This window comes from Lissotriton vulgaris, chromosome 6 (genome assembly GCF_964263255.1).
Source record: "Lissotriton vulgaris chromosome 6, aLisVul1.2, whole genome shotgun sequence".
Classification (NCBI taxonomy): Eukaryota; Metazoa; Chordata; class Amphibia; order Caudata; family Salamandridae; genus Lissotriton; species Lissotriton vulgaris.
This window is the reverse complement of record NC_141694.1, coordinates 1,274,377,332-1,274,391,455: the sequence shown is the minus strand read 5'-3', so window position 1 is coordinate 1,274,391,455 and position 14,124 is coordinate 1,274,377,332. Positions and strand designations below refer to the sequence as shown.

General features: G+C 44.6%; 1 protein-coding gene across 2 annotated transcripts in view; it reads right to left on the bottom strand.

Annotated features, from left to right (window-relative positions):
- The window catches only part of TIAM2 (TIAM Rac1 associated GEF 2), a 313,756-nt gene that overhangs the window by 242,963 nt on the left and 56,669 nt on the right, over positions 1-14,124 (bottom strand). For both annotated transcript variants that reach the window (XM_086927397.1, XM_086927398.1), the window contains exon 3: positions 9,920-11,131. In XM_086927397.1, the coding sequence (XP_086783523.1) occupies positions 9,920-11,125 (1,206 nt within the window). In that variant the 5' untranslated portion in view covers positions 11,126-11,131. The remainder of the gene's footprint in view (positions 1-9,919; positions 11,132-14,124) is intronic.

Genomic DNA, 14,124 nt, shown 5'->3' with positions numbered 1-14,124 from the left:
GTGTAGAGTGGCATAGAGAGCCGAGTCGTAGAGTACAGTGGTACAGTAAAGAAAAGAGTGGCACAGAGTACAGTGGTACAGAGTAGATTGGTGTAGGTTGCAGTGGCATAGAATGCATTTGATTTGAGTAAAGTGATGTACAGTGCAGTGGTTAAAGTGGCATGGAGTGCGGTGGCATAGTGTAGACTAGAGTGATGCAGAGTAGAGTAGAGTGATGTGGAGTGGATTGGTGTAGTGTAGTATAGATTGCAGTGGCATAGAGTGGAATGACGCACAGTGGCGTAGAGTGCAGGTCCTAGAGTGCAGTAGGTTAGAGTGCACAATAGAGTTGAGTAGTGTAGTGTAAAGGGCACTGGCATAGAGTGCAATGGCTTAGAGTAGAGTGGCATACATGGCAGTAGTGCAAAGTAGAATAGAGTGGCGTACAGTGTTGTGGAGTGTTGTGGTGGGTGTAGAGTGTCGTAGAGTGGAAGGGTGTAGAGTGTCGTAAGGTGCAGTAGTATATAGTGTCATTGAGTGGAGTGGCATAGAGCAGACTGGAGTGGCGTAGAGTGGAGTAAAGTAACATGGAGTGGTGTAGATGGAGTTCCGTAGATTGGCATATAGTGGAGTAGGTTGTCATAGAATGTAGTAGTCAGGAATAGAATAGACTGGAGCAGAGTGTTGTAGAGTAGAGTGGCATAGAGTGTCATAGTGGAGTGGCTTGGAGTGGGGTAGTAGTGTTGAGTAGAATGCAGCAGTGTGTTATAGAACAGAGAAGAGTAAAGTGGCACAGAGTGGCATAGAGGGAGTTACACTGAGTGGAGTAAAGTGTTGTAGAGTGGAGTGGTATATAGTGGAGAGAGTGTTGTAGAGTGGAGGAGAGTGTTACAGAGTTGAGTGTTTTGGATAGCTGTTGTGCCTTACAAATTAAAATTAACATAACATAACAATGTCGTGCAGTAGAGTAGCCTAGAGTACTGCGATGCAGAGTAGAGTGGCGATGCAGAGTTGAGTGGCGTAGAGTGCAGTGGCGCAGAGTGCACTGGTAATGAGTAGAGTTGTGTAGAGTACATTGGCATAGAGTGCATCAATGAAGAGAGCAGGCATTCAGAGTAGAGTGCAGTAGCGTAGAGAGCAATGGTGCAGAGTAGCTTAGAGTGGCATAGAGTTGATTGGCATAGAGTACAGTGGTGTGGAGTGATGCAGAGTAGAGTGGCACAGAGTGTGGTGACATACAGTGCATAGGCATATAGTGCAGTAGAGTGGCGCAGAGTAGCATAAAGTGCAGTGTAGAGTGCCATAGAGTTCAGTGGCGGAGAGTGCGGTGTTTCAGAATGGCGTAGAAACAGTGGTTCATAGTAGTGTGCAGTGGCATAGAATGCTGTGATGTAGAGTAGAATGGTGGAGAGTAGAATGGTGTAGAGAAGAGTGGCATAGAGAGCAATGGCGTACAGTACAGTGTTAAAGTGAAGACTAGAGTGGCATAGAATGCCATTGTGCAGAGTAGATTTGCGTACGTTGCAGTGGCATAGAGTACATTGGTTGTGAGTAAAGTAATGCAGAATGCAGTGGTGTGGAGTACAGTGGTTACAGTGATATAGAGTGCAGTGACGAGGTGTAGGGTGTGAAGAGTAGAGCGGCCTAGAGTAGAGTGTGGATTGCAATGACATAGAGTAGAGTGGTCTAGTGTGGCGTAGAGTGGCTCAGAGGGAGTTGCACAGAGTAGAGCAGTGTTCTAGAGTGGAGTGGCATAGAGTGAAGAGAGTATGGTAAAGTGGAGGAGAGTGCCATATAGAGTGGAGTGTAATGTCATAGAGTGGAGTGTCGTAAAGTGGAGTGTCGTAAAATGGAGTAGAGTGGCCTAGAATATAGTGATGAAGAAGATTGGCGTGGAGTACAGTGGCATAGAGTGCAGTGTACAGTGCATTGGTTTTGAGGAAAGTTGTGTAGAGTGCATTGGCATAGAGTGCATTGACGTGGAGTGCAGTTGTTCAGAGAAGAGTGCAGTGGCATAGAGTGTAATGGTATAGAATAGATTTGACTGGCATAGAGAGGATTGGCATAGAGTGCAGTGGAGTGGAGTGATGCAGACTAGAGTGGCGTAGAGTGTAGTGGTGTACAGTGCTTTGGCACAGAGTGCAGCAGAGTGGCAGTAGAGTGGTGTGGAATAGAGTGCAATGTAGAGTGGCGTAGAGTTCAGTGGTGGAGAATGCAGTGTTGCAGAGTAGACTGTTGTAAAAGCAGTGGTGTATAGTAGAGTTCAGTGGTGTTGAATGCAATGATGTAGAGTAGAGTGGCACAGAGAGCAGTGGTGTAATAAACAGTGGTACAGTGAAGAATAGAGTGGCAATGAGTGCAGTGTTACTGAGTAGATTGGCGTAAATTGAGTGGCGTAGAGTGATTTGGTTACTATTTTATGTGAAGTGATGTAGAGTGCAGTGGTGTAGAATACAGTGGTTAAAGTGGCATAGAGTGCAGTGGCGTAGTGTAGAGTGGTGCAGAGTAGAGTGGCGCACTGCAAATCGCAAAGGCGTAGAGTGGCGTGGTGTGGAATGGAGCAGAGTGGAGTAGAGTTGCGTAGAGAGCAGGGCATTGAGTGCAGTTGGGTAGAGCAGATTGTTTCAGAGTAAAGCGAAGTAGTGCACAGTAGAATTGAGTGGTGCGGGTACAGTGCAGTGACACAGAGTACAGTGGCATAGAGCGTGCGGTGCAGAGTAGATTAGATTGGTGTCAAATGCACTGGTGTAGAATGGAGTGGTACAGAGTAGAGTGCATCGGCATAGAGTGCTGTGGTTTAGAATGCAGTGTTACAGAGTGGAGTGGTGTAGCGTGGACCGGTGCAGAGTAGAGCAGTGCGGTCTAGACTGGAGTGCTGTGCAGTGGTGTGGGGTAGGGTGGCGTAGAATGCATTGACGTAGAACAGATTGGAGTAGAGTGGGGGCTCAGAGTGGAGTGGCATAGAGTGTAGTGGCACAGGGAGGAGTGGCACAGAGTAGAGAGCAGTGGTGAGTGGTGCAGACTAGGACGGAGTGGGGGAGTATGCATGCTGTGGTAGCACAGTGCCATTACAGACAACACTTCTTTAATTGAAATGGCTATTACATTTGCACAGACCTACAGTTTTACTGTGGACAAACGATAACGTGTGGAAATGTCTTCACCTAGTACACTGATTTGTTTTGATCGTATTAATATATTTGTTTCCACCACACTTAAGAAATACCAAAAAAATTGCTTCATTTGTGCTTTCCTAATTCTGATATACTCTTAAATATCTGCAGTTAATTTACAGAAATTTACATTTTGTGTCCTAGAATAAATATCATCCTACAGCCTCCCTCGAGCACAACCCTAGTAGCCAGTATGATTGTCACATACATCCTCTCACTTTGAAGTCAGAGAAAGAAAGGTAAACACCAAGCTCCCTCTGAAGACAGAGCCTGACATATGACCACTGTCTTTGAATGCACAGAAAATGGGACAAGATAAGAACAAGATTTAAAGTCCTGGTTACAGAAATCGAACACTGGTGGAAGGAGTCTGTAAATAGTGTATGGGCCACAGGAGGGACGAGCTCAACCCGGACAGTCTAAAACAAATAAAGCCGGCAAATAAAAACCAAGCAAATGTGAGTAATTAATGACAAAGCTAAATGGCAAGCCATTGGGTGGAATGCATTCCATGGGAAGCTTTCTGAATGTCCCCCAGACATACTTAGCAAACTAGGCAGCTTCTCTGCCTGGTAGACTTCGACCTAAAAAACAGGAGTTAGAGACGCTGAGTGCTCTGTTGTTTTGTGTCTCTTTATATACAAAATCTATTATTTTCTGACAAAAAACTGAACTTGTCAGGAAAAGTTTGAATGAAAATAAAAGCATACTACCAAGCTGCTTGCTTGGTAGTATGTTTCCTCTTTGGGGCACTTCCTAGTGCTAAAGAGTGAAAACGCGCAGAAAAGATTACTGATTAAACATCATCTAATTGCAAAGTCGTCCGTCACCCAATTATGTTTTTTCGAAAATGTACTAAATAAGTCGTTGCTGCTTATGAACCCGCTTGACAAAGCAAGAGCAAATGAGCAAGAACAAAACCCTTTCAATGTGGCACCGGAAACACTCTGAATCAGAGAGAAATAACTTCCAGTGGCACCAACATGAAATAGAAGAAACATTTTCCACTGTCTGGCAATAGTTGAATAAAATATCTTCCTCCAAATCGTAATGAAATCAGTATTGGGTGACGTCCTAGCATACACACTTAATGGATTTGTTTGTCTTTGAAGAAGGGGCTCGGCCTTGGCTAACTTATAAAACTACAATGCAAGTGCCCCTTGACCCCACGCCCCCTTTGAAGATAGGTCATGTGCCTCTGCTGTGGCAAAGGTCACATAGCTCCAATCCCCTGACGCCCTTGCCACAGGCCGCATGGTCCATGCATCAAAGTGCTGAATTCAAAACACACATTTGGGCCTTCAAAGCGCCCCTCTCACCTGAGAGACAGATTGTCTCCGCTTCTTTTATTTTCAGTTTCCCTTCCTCGAATACAGAACATGTTTTGTTTTCCAGTCCCATGGTTCACTTTCAGGTATGCGCTCAAAGCAAACTCTTCTTGAGGAAACAAAACTGCACAGGGGACTTGTCCTGACCTTGGGTTATGTGGCCCCCTAATTAACAAACCACACGTTGGGTTTCTAAAAGGCAGCTGAGGTTTCACGGAGCGACGAGGCAAGGGCAGATTATGGGATCAAAATCTATGTTGGAATGATGGGGAAAATATAGCGGGTTTAATAGGAATGGCAGATGGCAAAGCTTTGCAAAACACTGCTTTTATTATTTCTATGAGTACAACATTTTCCAGCGAGCTGAGCTGTAGGATTGCTTATGGCACAATGTTTCTTCATTGGTACTCCTTGTGTGTGTTGTGCATATGGGACAAGCGGGGCAAGTTAAAAGGATGAGGGGTTTTGAGCGGCTCGAAGCTTGCAGGAGAGAGGTTTGTTGGTGCGGGTGACGCCTTGTTTGTACAAAAAAATGTATATGTTTGCACAGAAGATCTGCCGTAAAAAGTGAGTCCTGCTGCCACAGCGAGCTGCAATGCGGCAGTGCTCTATAGGTTAGGTTAGTCTCCTAAGTGTGAGGTGCCCTCTTGGGGAGCTAAGAACTGCGCAGGCTAGCACGGATTCCGAGAGGCATGTGGGGGAGAGGATTGTGTCACCCACGATTCCTAAGTGACACAAGCTTTAGCTCCTAGAAAGGAATGCCTTGAGGTGGGAGCTAAGCATGTACAAAGATCCTATTGCCATGGAACATCATACTGCCATAGTCACTGCCTTGGTGCAGCCAAGGCCTGAATACAACAATGCTATCTATCTGAGTCTGCAAGGCAAAATCATAAAAACACCAGTGCAAAATGCCTGAGCTCAGCTTGTCACTGGAGCAAGACGTCATGACTGCATTATCCCACTCTTAAAAGACTTAGTGGTTGCCGTTTATCGAAAGAGTACTACTCAAGGCTTGGGAAGTGGCTCACAGTGTAGTTAATAACTCATCTCCGCCAGCCTTGGATGCCAGATCGCGGTTCCATGTCCGTCAAAGCTCTTTGCATTCTGCAAGTCAGTTCCTATTAGACTTGTCATCTGCCCCCTTCGGGGATAGGACCATTTCCACTGCAGCCGCTAAAGAGTCGGACCAGGCACCCTTGGTGGAAAATCAATTCTTTGCCCTCAGGCTTTGCCTTTCAAAATACAAACCAACAAAACTGCTTTTTAATCAATGAAGTTGACTTTATAGATTTTATCTGATTTGAGTTCAGGTTGTGGTATTGTCTTCGTCAGCACTCCATTCACTATGCAGCTAGGATGGGTGGAAACAAGGGCAGCAGCTATGCATAGAGGTTCCTTTGACCCTGGGCTGATATCTAGGAAAGAGGAAACATCCTTTACGACGCAACTTTTACAACGCAGTGCCTTTACAACGCGGTATTTACAACGAAAACCATTACAACGCATTGCGCTGGGGGGCGCTCTAGGATAGGGAATAAGTTTAATTTACTATCCAACACCTTCCCTAGTGTCCACGGGGATTGGAGTTGGAATAGTAAATTAAACTATTCACTATCCAGCACCCCAAAGCACTATGCGTTGTAAAGGTATTCGTTGTAAATACCGCGTTGTAAAGGCATGCATGGTAAAAGTATGCGTTGTAACGTCATACATCCCTAGGAAAGGCTAATAGATCACCGTGGAGGCCCTAGAACAAGAGCTTCTGTGCTGTACTCCAATCATGAGGCACTGCATCACATGAGCGCTATTAGCGCATCGATGAAAGGTTTTTAGTTCTTCTAACTTTTCCCACATTCCTTGTGTGCTACACCGTATAGCATACATAACAACTTTCAAACTCAACTTGTTCCTTGGCTACCAATTGCCATTTAAACTTAATGTCTTCTGTGGCTAGCAATTGCCATTTCTCATACTCCAGATGTAGGATAACACCCCTTGGCCTAGACTGATCATGTCTCGACCTATGTTCATAATAAGCCTAATGAAAGACCGTCTACCATGCCAATCATTACTACGGAAGGATGAATTCCAGTAATATTGCCACTTTGGTTATCTGACACATCAGTCCTATATTGCGCATTGCTATGCTGAGGATGGCATCATTCTGAAAGACAAGACTCTCCTTTACATTAACTACAAGATGTCTCATCTTACTTTTTGACCTTTCCCATTTGCTGATCAACCGCTGCCCAGTAGTTTTTTTATAACTGATCTAGTTTCTTCAGATCCGCTACTACAGCAAAGCAGTCTAGAACTATTGACGAGCAATATGCCTCAGCCCCGACATTCCCAATAAGAATGATCCAATTTTCACCCCACAATCATGGATAAACAAAGTTTTTCAGAATCAATTAGAACAACTAAAAGGTTTGGTGTTATTGTGGGAGCGACGTGTGACGTCTGGACACGTTGCAAATGTGTGACGCTACATGCTAACCTGGTATCACAAAACACTTCCTCAGAGAAACACCATTGGGTTTAAGCAGGGTTCCTCGAGTAGTCATGTATTCGGACGATTGAGTGGCCTCTACTAGCGTACCATCAAGGGCCTGGCTACTCGAACAGTAAGGCACACACCTTTATCAGCATTACAAGTGGTGGAAAGTCCTACTTTTATTGAGGCCTTATGTTATTCATTGTTGCACTGCAGACATTGGAGCCATTGGGCTCTAGAACTGACCCTCCCACCCCCTACATGTAACCCTCTAGGTTAAGTGCTAGGCAGAGTATATTTGATTCAAATACTGCGCATTACCCTTCACAAAGAGCGATTACTGCGTGCAAGGGTCTGTGTGAAACTCACTGAAGAGTTTGCACATTTATTCAAAGGCTTTTCCTCTATGCCTCGCCCATTGTCCCTACTGGTTCCATCCAACTACAGGATCAGTGGGCTTCTTCAGTGCGATGCTCAGGGGCAGAGGGTCTATGTCTCCATCCCTGATGACCCCCGTTGCCCAAGACTCCGAACATTCCAGCATTAGAGCTGGATGTTTCATCTGGATGGAATTCAAATCTGTCACGTTTTATGCTCTTTTGCACAGGCTGGTCAGATGAACATGATCCTAGGCCCACTAGAGAATACCCACGTAATGCATGCTCATTGGTAGACTAGTCAGACATCTGCAACTTTAGCCATCTCCTTGCCATCTTTTCCATCTCCTTTTCAACTACTCAGCAGTTATCACCTTACTCATTAACATTGCTCCCTGCAATAACTTCCTTTATCCGAAATGTTCTCTTCTGGCCCTATTCTATTCACTCTTGTTCTTCTGCCATTCATCTGCCCATACACCACAGTACAGGAGATATTGCTATACATTTTTACACCATTGGGAAAGGAGATGCCTTTTAAATGGCCGTTTTCAAGCTCTATTAGGTATTCTTCCATTTATATGTTATGCTTTGAGCTCTGAAACTCAAAATATTTGTCCCTTATTTTCGATCTTTCTTATGCATATACTTTTTGTCTCCAGGAAATTCAAAAATCAGAAAAGTGCAAGGCCTTGCTTGCCCTTATATGCTTTAACCGTACATAAGTATCAACTACTCTATTGATGAACCACGACTTCAAGCTTTCCTTCAAATTTAAGAATTTTAGGGTATCTTGCTTTCTTCGTCTTCTATAGTCTCATAACTTTTATCCATCTAATCTTCAGCCCTTTGCTTCACAAAGCACAGCTGGTGATCATCTGTTGGGATCGTGGTGATGCTCATGGTTCCTGCTATGACTATGTGCCTTACCAGGAGGCTGGATTGGGTAGTAGAGGGAGTGGCGACTCAGGGCCACATTATTATTTTGGTGGTGTGGAAACGGGGTGGCACGCCACGCCATCGCCCCACTCCCACACCGCCAGACCCCACCAACAACCACCCATCCGATTACAAGTTGTAATCTGGGTGGGCCGTCCTGCGGCAGCTGGCCCACGGCGCTGCCTTTAAAAGCTCATAGGAGAATCTTAGAAATGCAGCCACATGGGACCGCAACAGCGTGTTCCAGCATGGCATGGACTGTAAAGTGGAACGCCAGGGATCACGAATCAAAGCCAAAGTCATATTACAGTGGTCAGACTGCCGCACTGCCACCGTGGGTTTGGCAGTCCATCGAATCGCCAAACTCATAATCAGGCCCTCAATTTCCATTTTGCTATTTGCATGGAACCACTGCAGCCGGCGTTTTCCCTGTTGACATCACTACTTTTCTGCCACTGCCCTCTATTTACAACCAAGATTTATGCCTCCGACTTTAGGAGGCTACAATTCTTCACTGGTGCCGTCGTCTCCATGCCATTTCTCAGGGATTTAATTATTACAGGAGGTCTTTCTATTCAATACAGAAACAAGGTTGCGCTTGCCTAATTGCCAGTTCTAATATACGTGTGCTCTTATGCGGAAAGGCAAACCAGAGTAATTTTACTTTTACGAGACTCCGCGGTTGAGTTGTAAGGACCAGACTTGTTCTCTTTAATTCATGTCCCAGGCGACTTGTCAGAATGTGTGTGGGGTGTTGTCTGCCTGCGAGGGGGAAACTGCTTCAGTGTTCTGTACATGATGCTTGGCACTGGCAAAGAGTCTAATCTGCTCTCAAGCTGTTGCTTCTAACACGGCTGCAATGCAGAGATTCACGGCTACAGGAAATGTGTTCAAACCATCAGCCGAACTGTGCTGCTTATTCCCCACACACTGCAAACCAAGCTGACAAACACACCACCACATCACCAGTGACCACAAACTGAACCCGGACAGTACATCTGAAACAGGACCATAGATTAACTCTGAATACATACCAGTGAGCAAAGAAATCTCACAAATTCTGCTGTTGATATTTTGGCTTTTCTACTGTATTTACAACTGACGCAGTGGTGGACTGGGTAACAGGGCATTTATTTCCAGTGGTGGCCAAGGGTGCCATTCAAGAACCTTAAGAGATCATCACACACTTAAACCAAGGTATTCTCTTCACACTGCAGCAGAATGTAACACCATGTACTTGTGCATGGAAGACCAACCTGAACCTGCACAAGTGCATTCCGTATCCATGAGTACATACTCTAAAACAAATTGCACTGCACTGACACTGCACCACTAAGAATTTCACACTAAATTTAAGAATAAAATAAAAAGGTTGAACACATTATGAGCCTAAACCCTTTCTTTCAACATATGCATGCACCCCCACATTTGATCCAAATCTGAAAAAATGCCACCCTAAGGTTCACATGTCCCTTTGCGTGAAGACGGATTCTTCACTTTGCAAGGTTGACAAGTCTCTCCAAATAACTAGATCATCACACACAAAGAGTACTCCATCAGTAACCTTCTGCAGCAAGACATTTCAATGCAGTTCTGTACATTTCCACAAGAGGCATCACACCCTACCTGTATTTTCCTCTTCTTCCGGGAGAGGCTTCCTGTCCAGTCACTGATGCGCCGCATCCGGCTTTTCAATGAATCTTTTTTGGAGGAGTCCTCGGTTAACGGTTTTGACTTCCTGCAAGGGAGTGTGTACGAAGAGTACTGAGGGGGTCCTGTGTGCTCCACCCTGGAGGGCACATCAATGTCTGAGGCAAATGAAACACGGTTGCTCAAGCCAGTGTGTCCACTCAGATAGTCACCAGAAAGTCTGCTCCCGGAAGGCAGACCACTTTCCAAGGAACTGTCCTTGTAGAGTTCACGGAGGGATGTCAAAGATGACCTCTGGTTGTAGGCTTGCTTGTCATCGCTTGGCAAAAGACCACCATGGAGGCTCGCGTTTGTGGTGCTCTGAGTCAAGTAGGAGCCGTCCAACTCACTGACCTCCTGCGCATTGCCCCACGGACAGTCGTACCAGGACGAGTCTGAACTCAAGGAGCTGCCTTTGCTGGACCGGGGTCCAGAATCACTGGCTGACAGGCCATGGCTCGCAGTGTAATCCACACTAGAGTTCCTCCTAACATCTTGCAGGTTGGGTGTTTTTGAATCCAAAGCAGGTGAATACCTCAGAAGCTGCACGGGCCCTGTGCAGTCCTCTTCGGGTATTTTGCCTTGGTTACTGTTATGGAATTCCACCCTTAAACAACTGTCCAGCTTTCCAAGAGTTTTGATGAGAACCTTAGGACTTTTCCTGTCCTCTGGCTCAAGGCTTGACATTACACCATCATGCACCCTGTAACCGTTCACCATAAGGCCAATGCATTCCTTGGGGTCCGCTTGATTGGTAGAGGTTTCAATGCCGACATAGTGGTAGCCATTTTCAGGAAAGTATGCGTTGTTGTTTCCCTGACAGCAGTTCCCAGACATGGTGGCCCTGTGCTTAGCCGGATTGTTGCTCTTAGGGGTCCTCACCACAATGTCGCTGTGCCTTGAGCCATATGGTGGGTTGCTCTTAAACTGCGAGAGGCAGCTTCTGGCCAGGGACCGTGACTTGTAGTTTGGCCCTCCCACGCCTGCGCCATGGCCCCACCCATGGGAAGAGCAGGATGTCTCATCTTTCGCGTGGATACTTCGTATTTTCAGAGAACACGGTTTCTGCTTTACACCGGAGGCAATGCTGCCTCCCTGCAGCTTGGGTCCTTGAAGACTGTACTGGCTTTCTGAGTTCCCCATTTTACTCTAAATAAAGAACAGTGACATCATTACTTGGTGTGGTACCACGAAAAATATAAATACAGCATATGCAATGTCTTAACAGGAAACAGGTGCATTTGTATGGTCAGAAACTGTTTCGTTATAGAGAACTTTGAAAAACCTCTTTAAAAACAACACAAATACATATTAGTTCACTAAGCAAGTGACAGTCTGGAACACTGCCACCTCTGTTATGAATAAAGCTCCCGGATTTGCAGTGAAAAGCCATGAACAACATGCCTGTGCTTGTAAAACACAATTGCTGCATTATAAGTATGAGGAACGCATGTGAGCGTAGAGGTGTATTTCGTGTACATTCCACTCTTACAGTAATACCCAGCACCAATGCTTCTCATTTGAAACAATCGAGGACCATCTTAGCTTAGATTGCAAAGGGCCTCAATGGTCAGCAATATTTTTATCAGTTATTAATTAATATTAATAAACAAGGTCGGCCATTTAGCAGTTTTTTCCAAAGTGTCCATTTCACTCTGTCTAGCATGGGTTTTCAAAATACATTCTGCAGATATAAGGTCTCATTGAGTTCTTGCAAAGGGGTCAGATCAGTCCTTTTCATTTCTTTAGGCCAAACGAAATTTCACAGGTTAAAAACAAGTGTTTTGTGTATGTTGTAATAAAGTAAAGTCGTAAGAGGCCCCTCGCCTTTGAAATAATTTGATGCCTGGAGAATTTAAAAGGAATAACAATAATTACATTTGAAAAAGCAAAGTCTACAATGTAGGTAAATTGAAAAGATGAGAAGCCAATGTACTCTAGCACACCCCTTGTTAAAAAGTGTGTTTTTTAAAAAACGTTATAAAAGATACCGATGTTTGTTTGTGATTCTTTTTATGATGATTTCTGGCTGCTTACTTACTAACATGTTTATACTTCTGTTTAGTTTTGGCTTTTTTGTATGTTTTTATGTAGTGTGGGGCTTGATGTAGACCGTAGGGATGTGAAGTGCTATCTGTTAAGGGAATTACTTATTCGAAATGCTTTCTCCTGAGTTATTTAAAGTTAGGGTATAAAGAAAATAAGGAACCAAGTAAAAGGGAGAAAATTGTGAATGAAAAATCTTATGAAAATAGAGGAAGGATGGCAAAAGAGGGAAACATATGCAGGAGAGGGATCGAAAGACAAAGAATGGATAACATAACTGACTAAAAAAATACAGAACTTGTTAAAAGTTTAGCAGGAGGAGCAATCCGGTGGTCTAGGAGGAAGCAAACTATATTTCTAGGATTATTATTAAAATCTTAGGCCTTAACAACGACTAGCAGCTATAACAGAAATGGAGCAGAGTTACCTGCACTTAAAAGTAGGGAGTTTTTAATTTTTAAAGTACAATATGATGAAAGGAGATTTTGTCCATTCTGGAGGTCAAATAGATCTGAGATCAATATAAAATCTCCGAGTTTGAGATGTTTATTATTTTAGGCCATCAGGATCGGATCCTCTGCACAACTATCACTATTGCTTCAAATAGTTCACTGTAACTCTCTACCCATCATGAGTTGTGCTTATGCCTGGGGGCTGGGAGGGGGGGCGGGGTTCGGGGGGGGGGGGGGGGGGGGGTTTCTAGGGCTCTCACAGACATGGTGACTGCATCCTGGTCTGCAAGGATGTGGGCAGGTCTTTCAATGATGTCCCCTGGTTCAAGGGATCTCAGATGTTTCTGCAATATAACGTAGGTATCCCCTCTACAGAAGATCACTTTTTGAAAGGCGTACTGTCGACGTAATTGGGGAGGAATCTCAACGTGCCTAGGGATGAACTTCCCCAGCCTTGAAAATCATATCACTAAGAGGGGTGCGAGGATATAAGCAACAACTGAGCACCCATCCCCTGTTGAATTTGTTGGTACATCCTTGTTGGGAAATTGCAGAGGTAAAAGAGGATGTAACAGGTATTCTCACAAAGTCAGTCAGGCAATACCTTTTTTGAGAACGGCATATTGTAGCATTAGGGATTCCTAGGATGCAAACATGTGATGGTAGTAACCTGAGCCCACCTTAGCTCTGAAATCACCATTACCTTAAGTGTTCTCCATGCTGTGCACTGTGTCTGGGGAACCTTTAACTGTGGCTTGGTTGACTCTGAGTAATTATTGAGGTGCTATGCAAATGCTGATGATTCACAGCAGTGTGCTTTTCAGCACCTGCATTTTAACCATCACAACTTTTATCAAACTAGTTCTAATAAATATGATCTGCTTCATGAGGATAGTTTAAAGCTTGATTTGAGGCCACTAAAGTCTCTTGCTTTGGCTTTGTATATAGCTGGTAATGATGTGGAAGCAAATCCATGCCGAAAAAGGACATCCGGAGAAACATACCTCCAGAGCTTGCTTCCTGGTTGCTGCCCTTGCTATGCTCAATGACATCATAAGAAGGCCCTGGTATTGTATTTGCCAAGTCATGTGTGTTCGATTGATTCACACGCCCCGGCTGTTGGTAACTGAGGCCGTCAATAAAACTAAGTTGTTCTCACATCAAAGTGCTCGGTCGCACCCCCAGGGGGCCGGCCGAGCACTTTGCCAGGGCCGGTTTTGGTTCTCAGTCCAGCCCTGATTAAATGTCCTGCCACACCACTTCTTGACTATTGCACCAGTCTAAAAGAGTCTTGGTCACAATGTCTGGGTAGTACTGTGCAAAACCAGAAGTTCTTCACACCCCTTTCACTGTATATTTTCGGCTATTTCATTGGCACATTTGGGTAGGTCTTGAGTGCTAAGAGTCTGGATTTAAACTTACCAATCCTTTATCTCTTGTGAAATTACATCTTCCTGTCCCTGTCCTCTGCTAGTAAACAAAACCAAAACAATACCCATTTCCATGAAGGTATAGCAGGGGCTGTGGCTTGGATGAAGGCTGAATGATTGTGTGAGCTGTCCTTATAATGGGGATATCAGCCTTTTTTTCATTTAGAAATTTGAAGAAAAAGGAAATCCAAGAGTAAACCTAAATTTGATTACG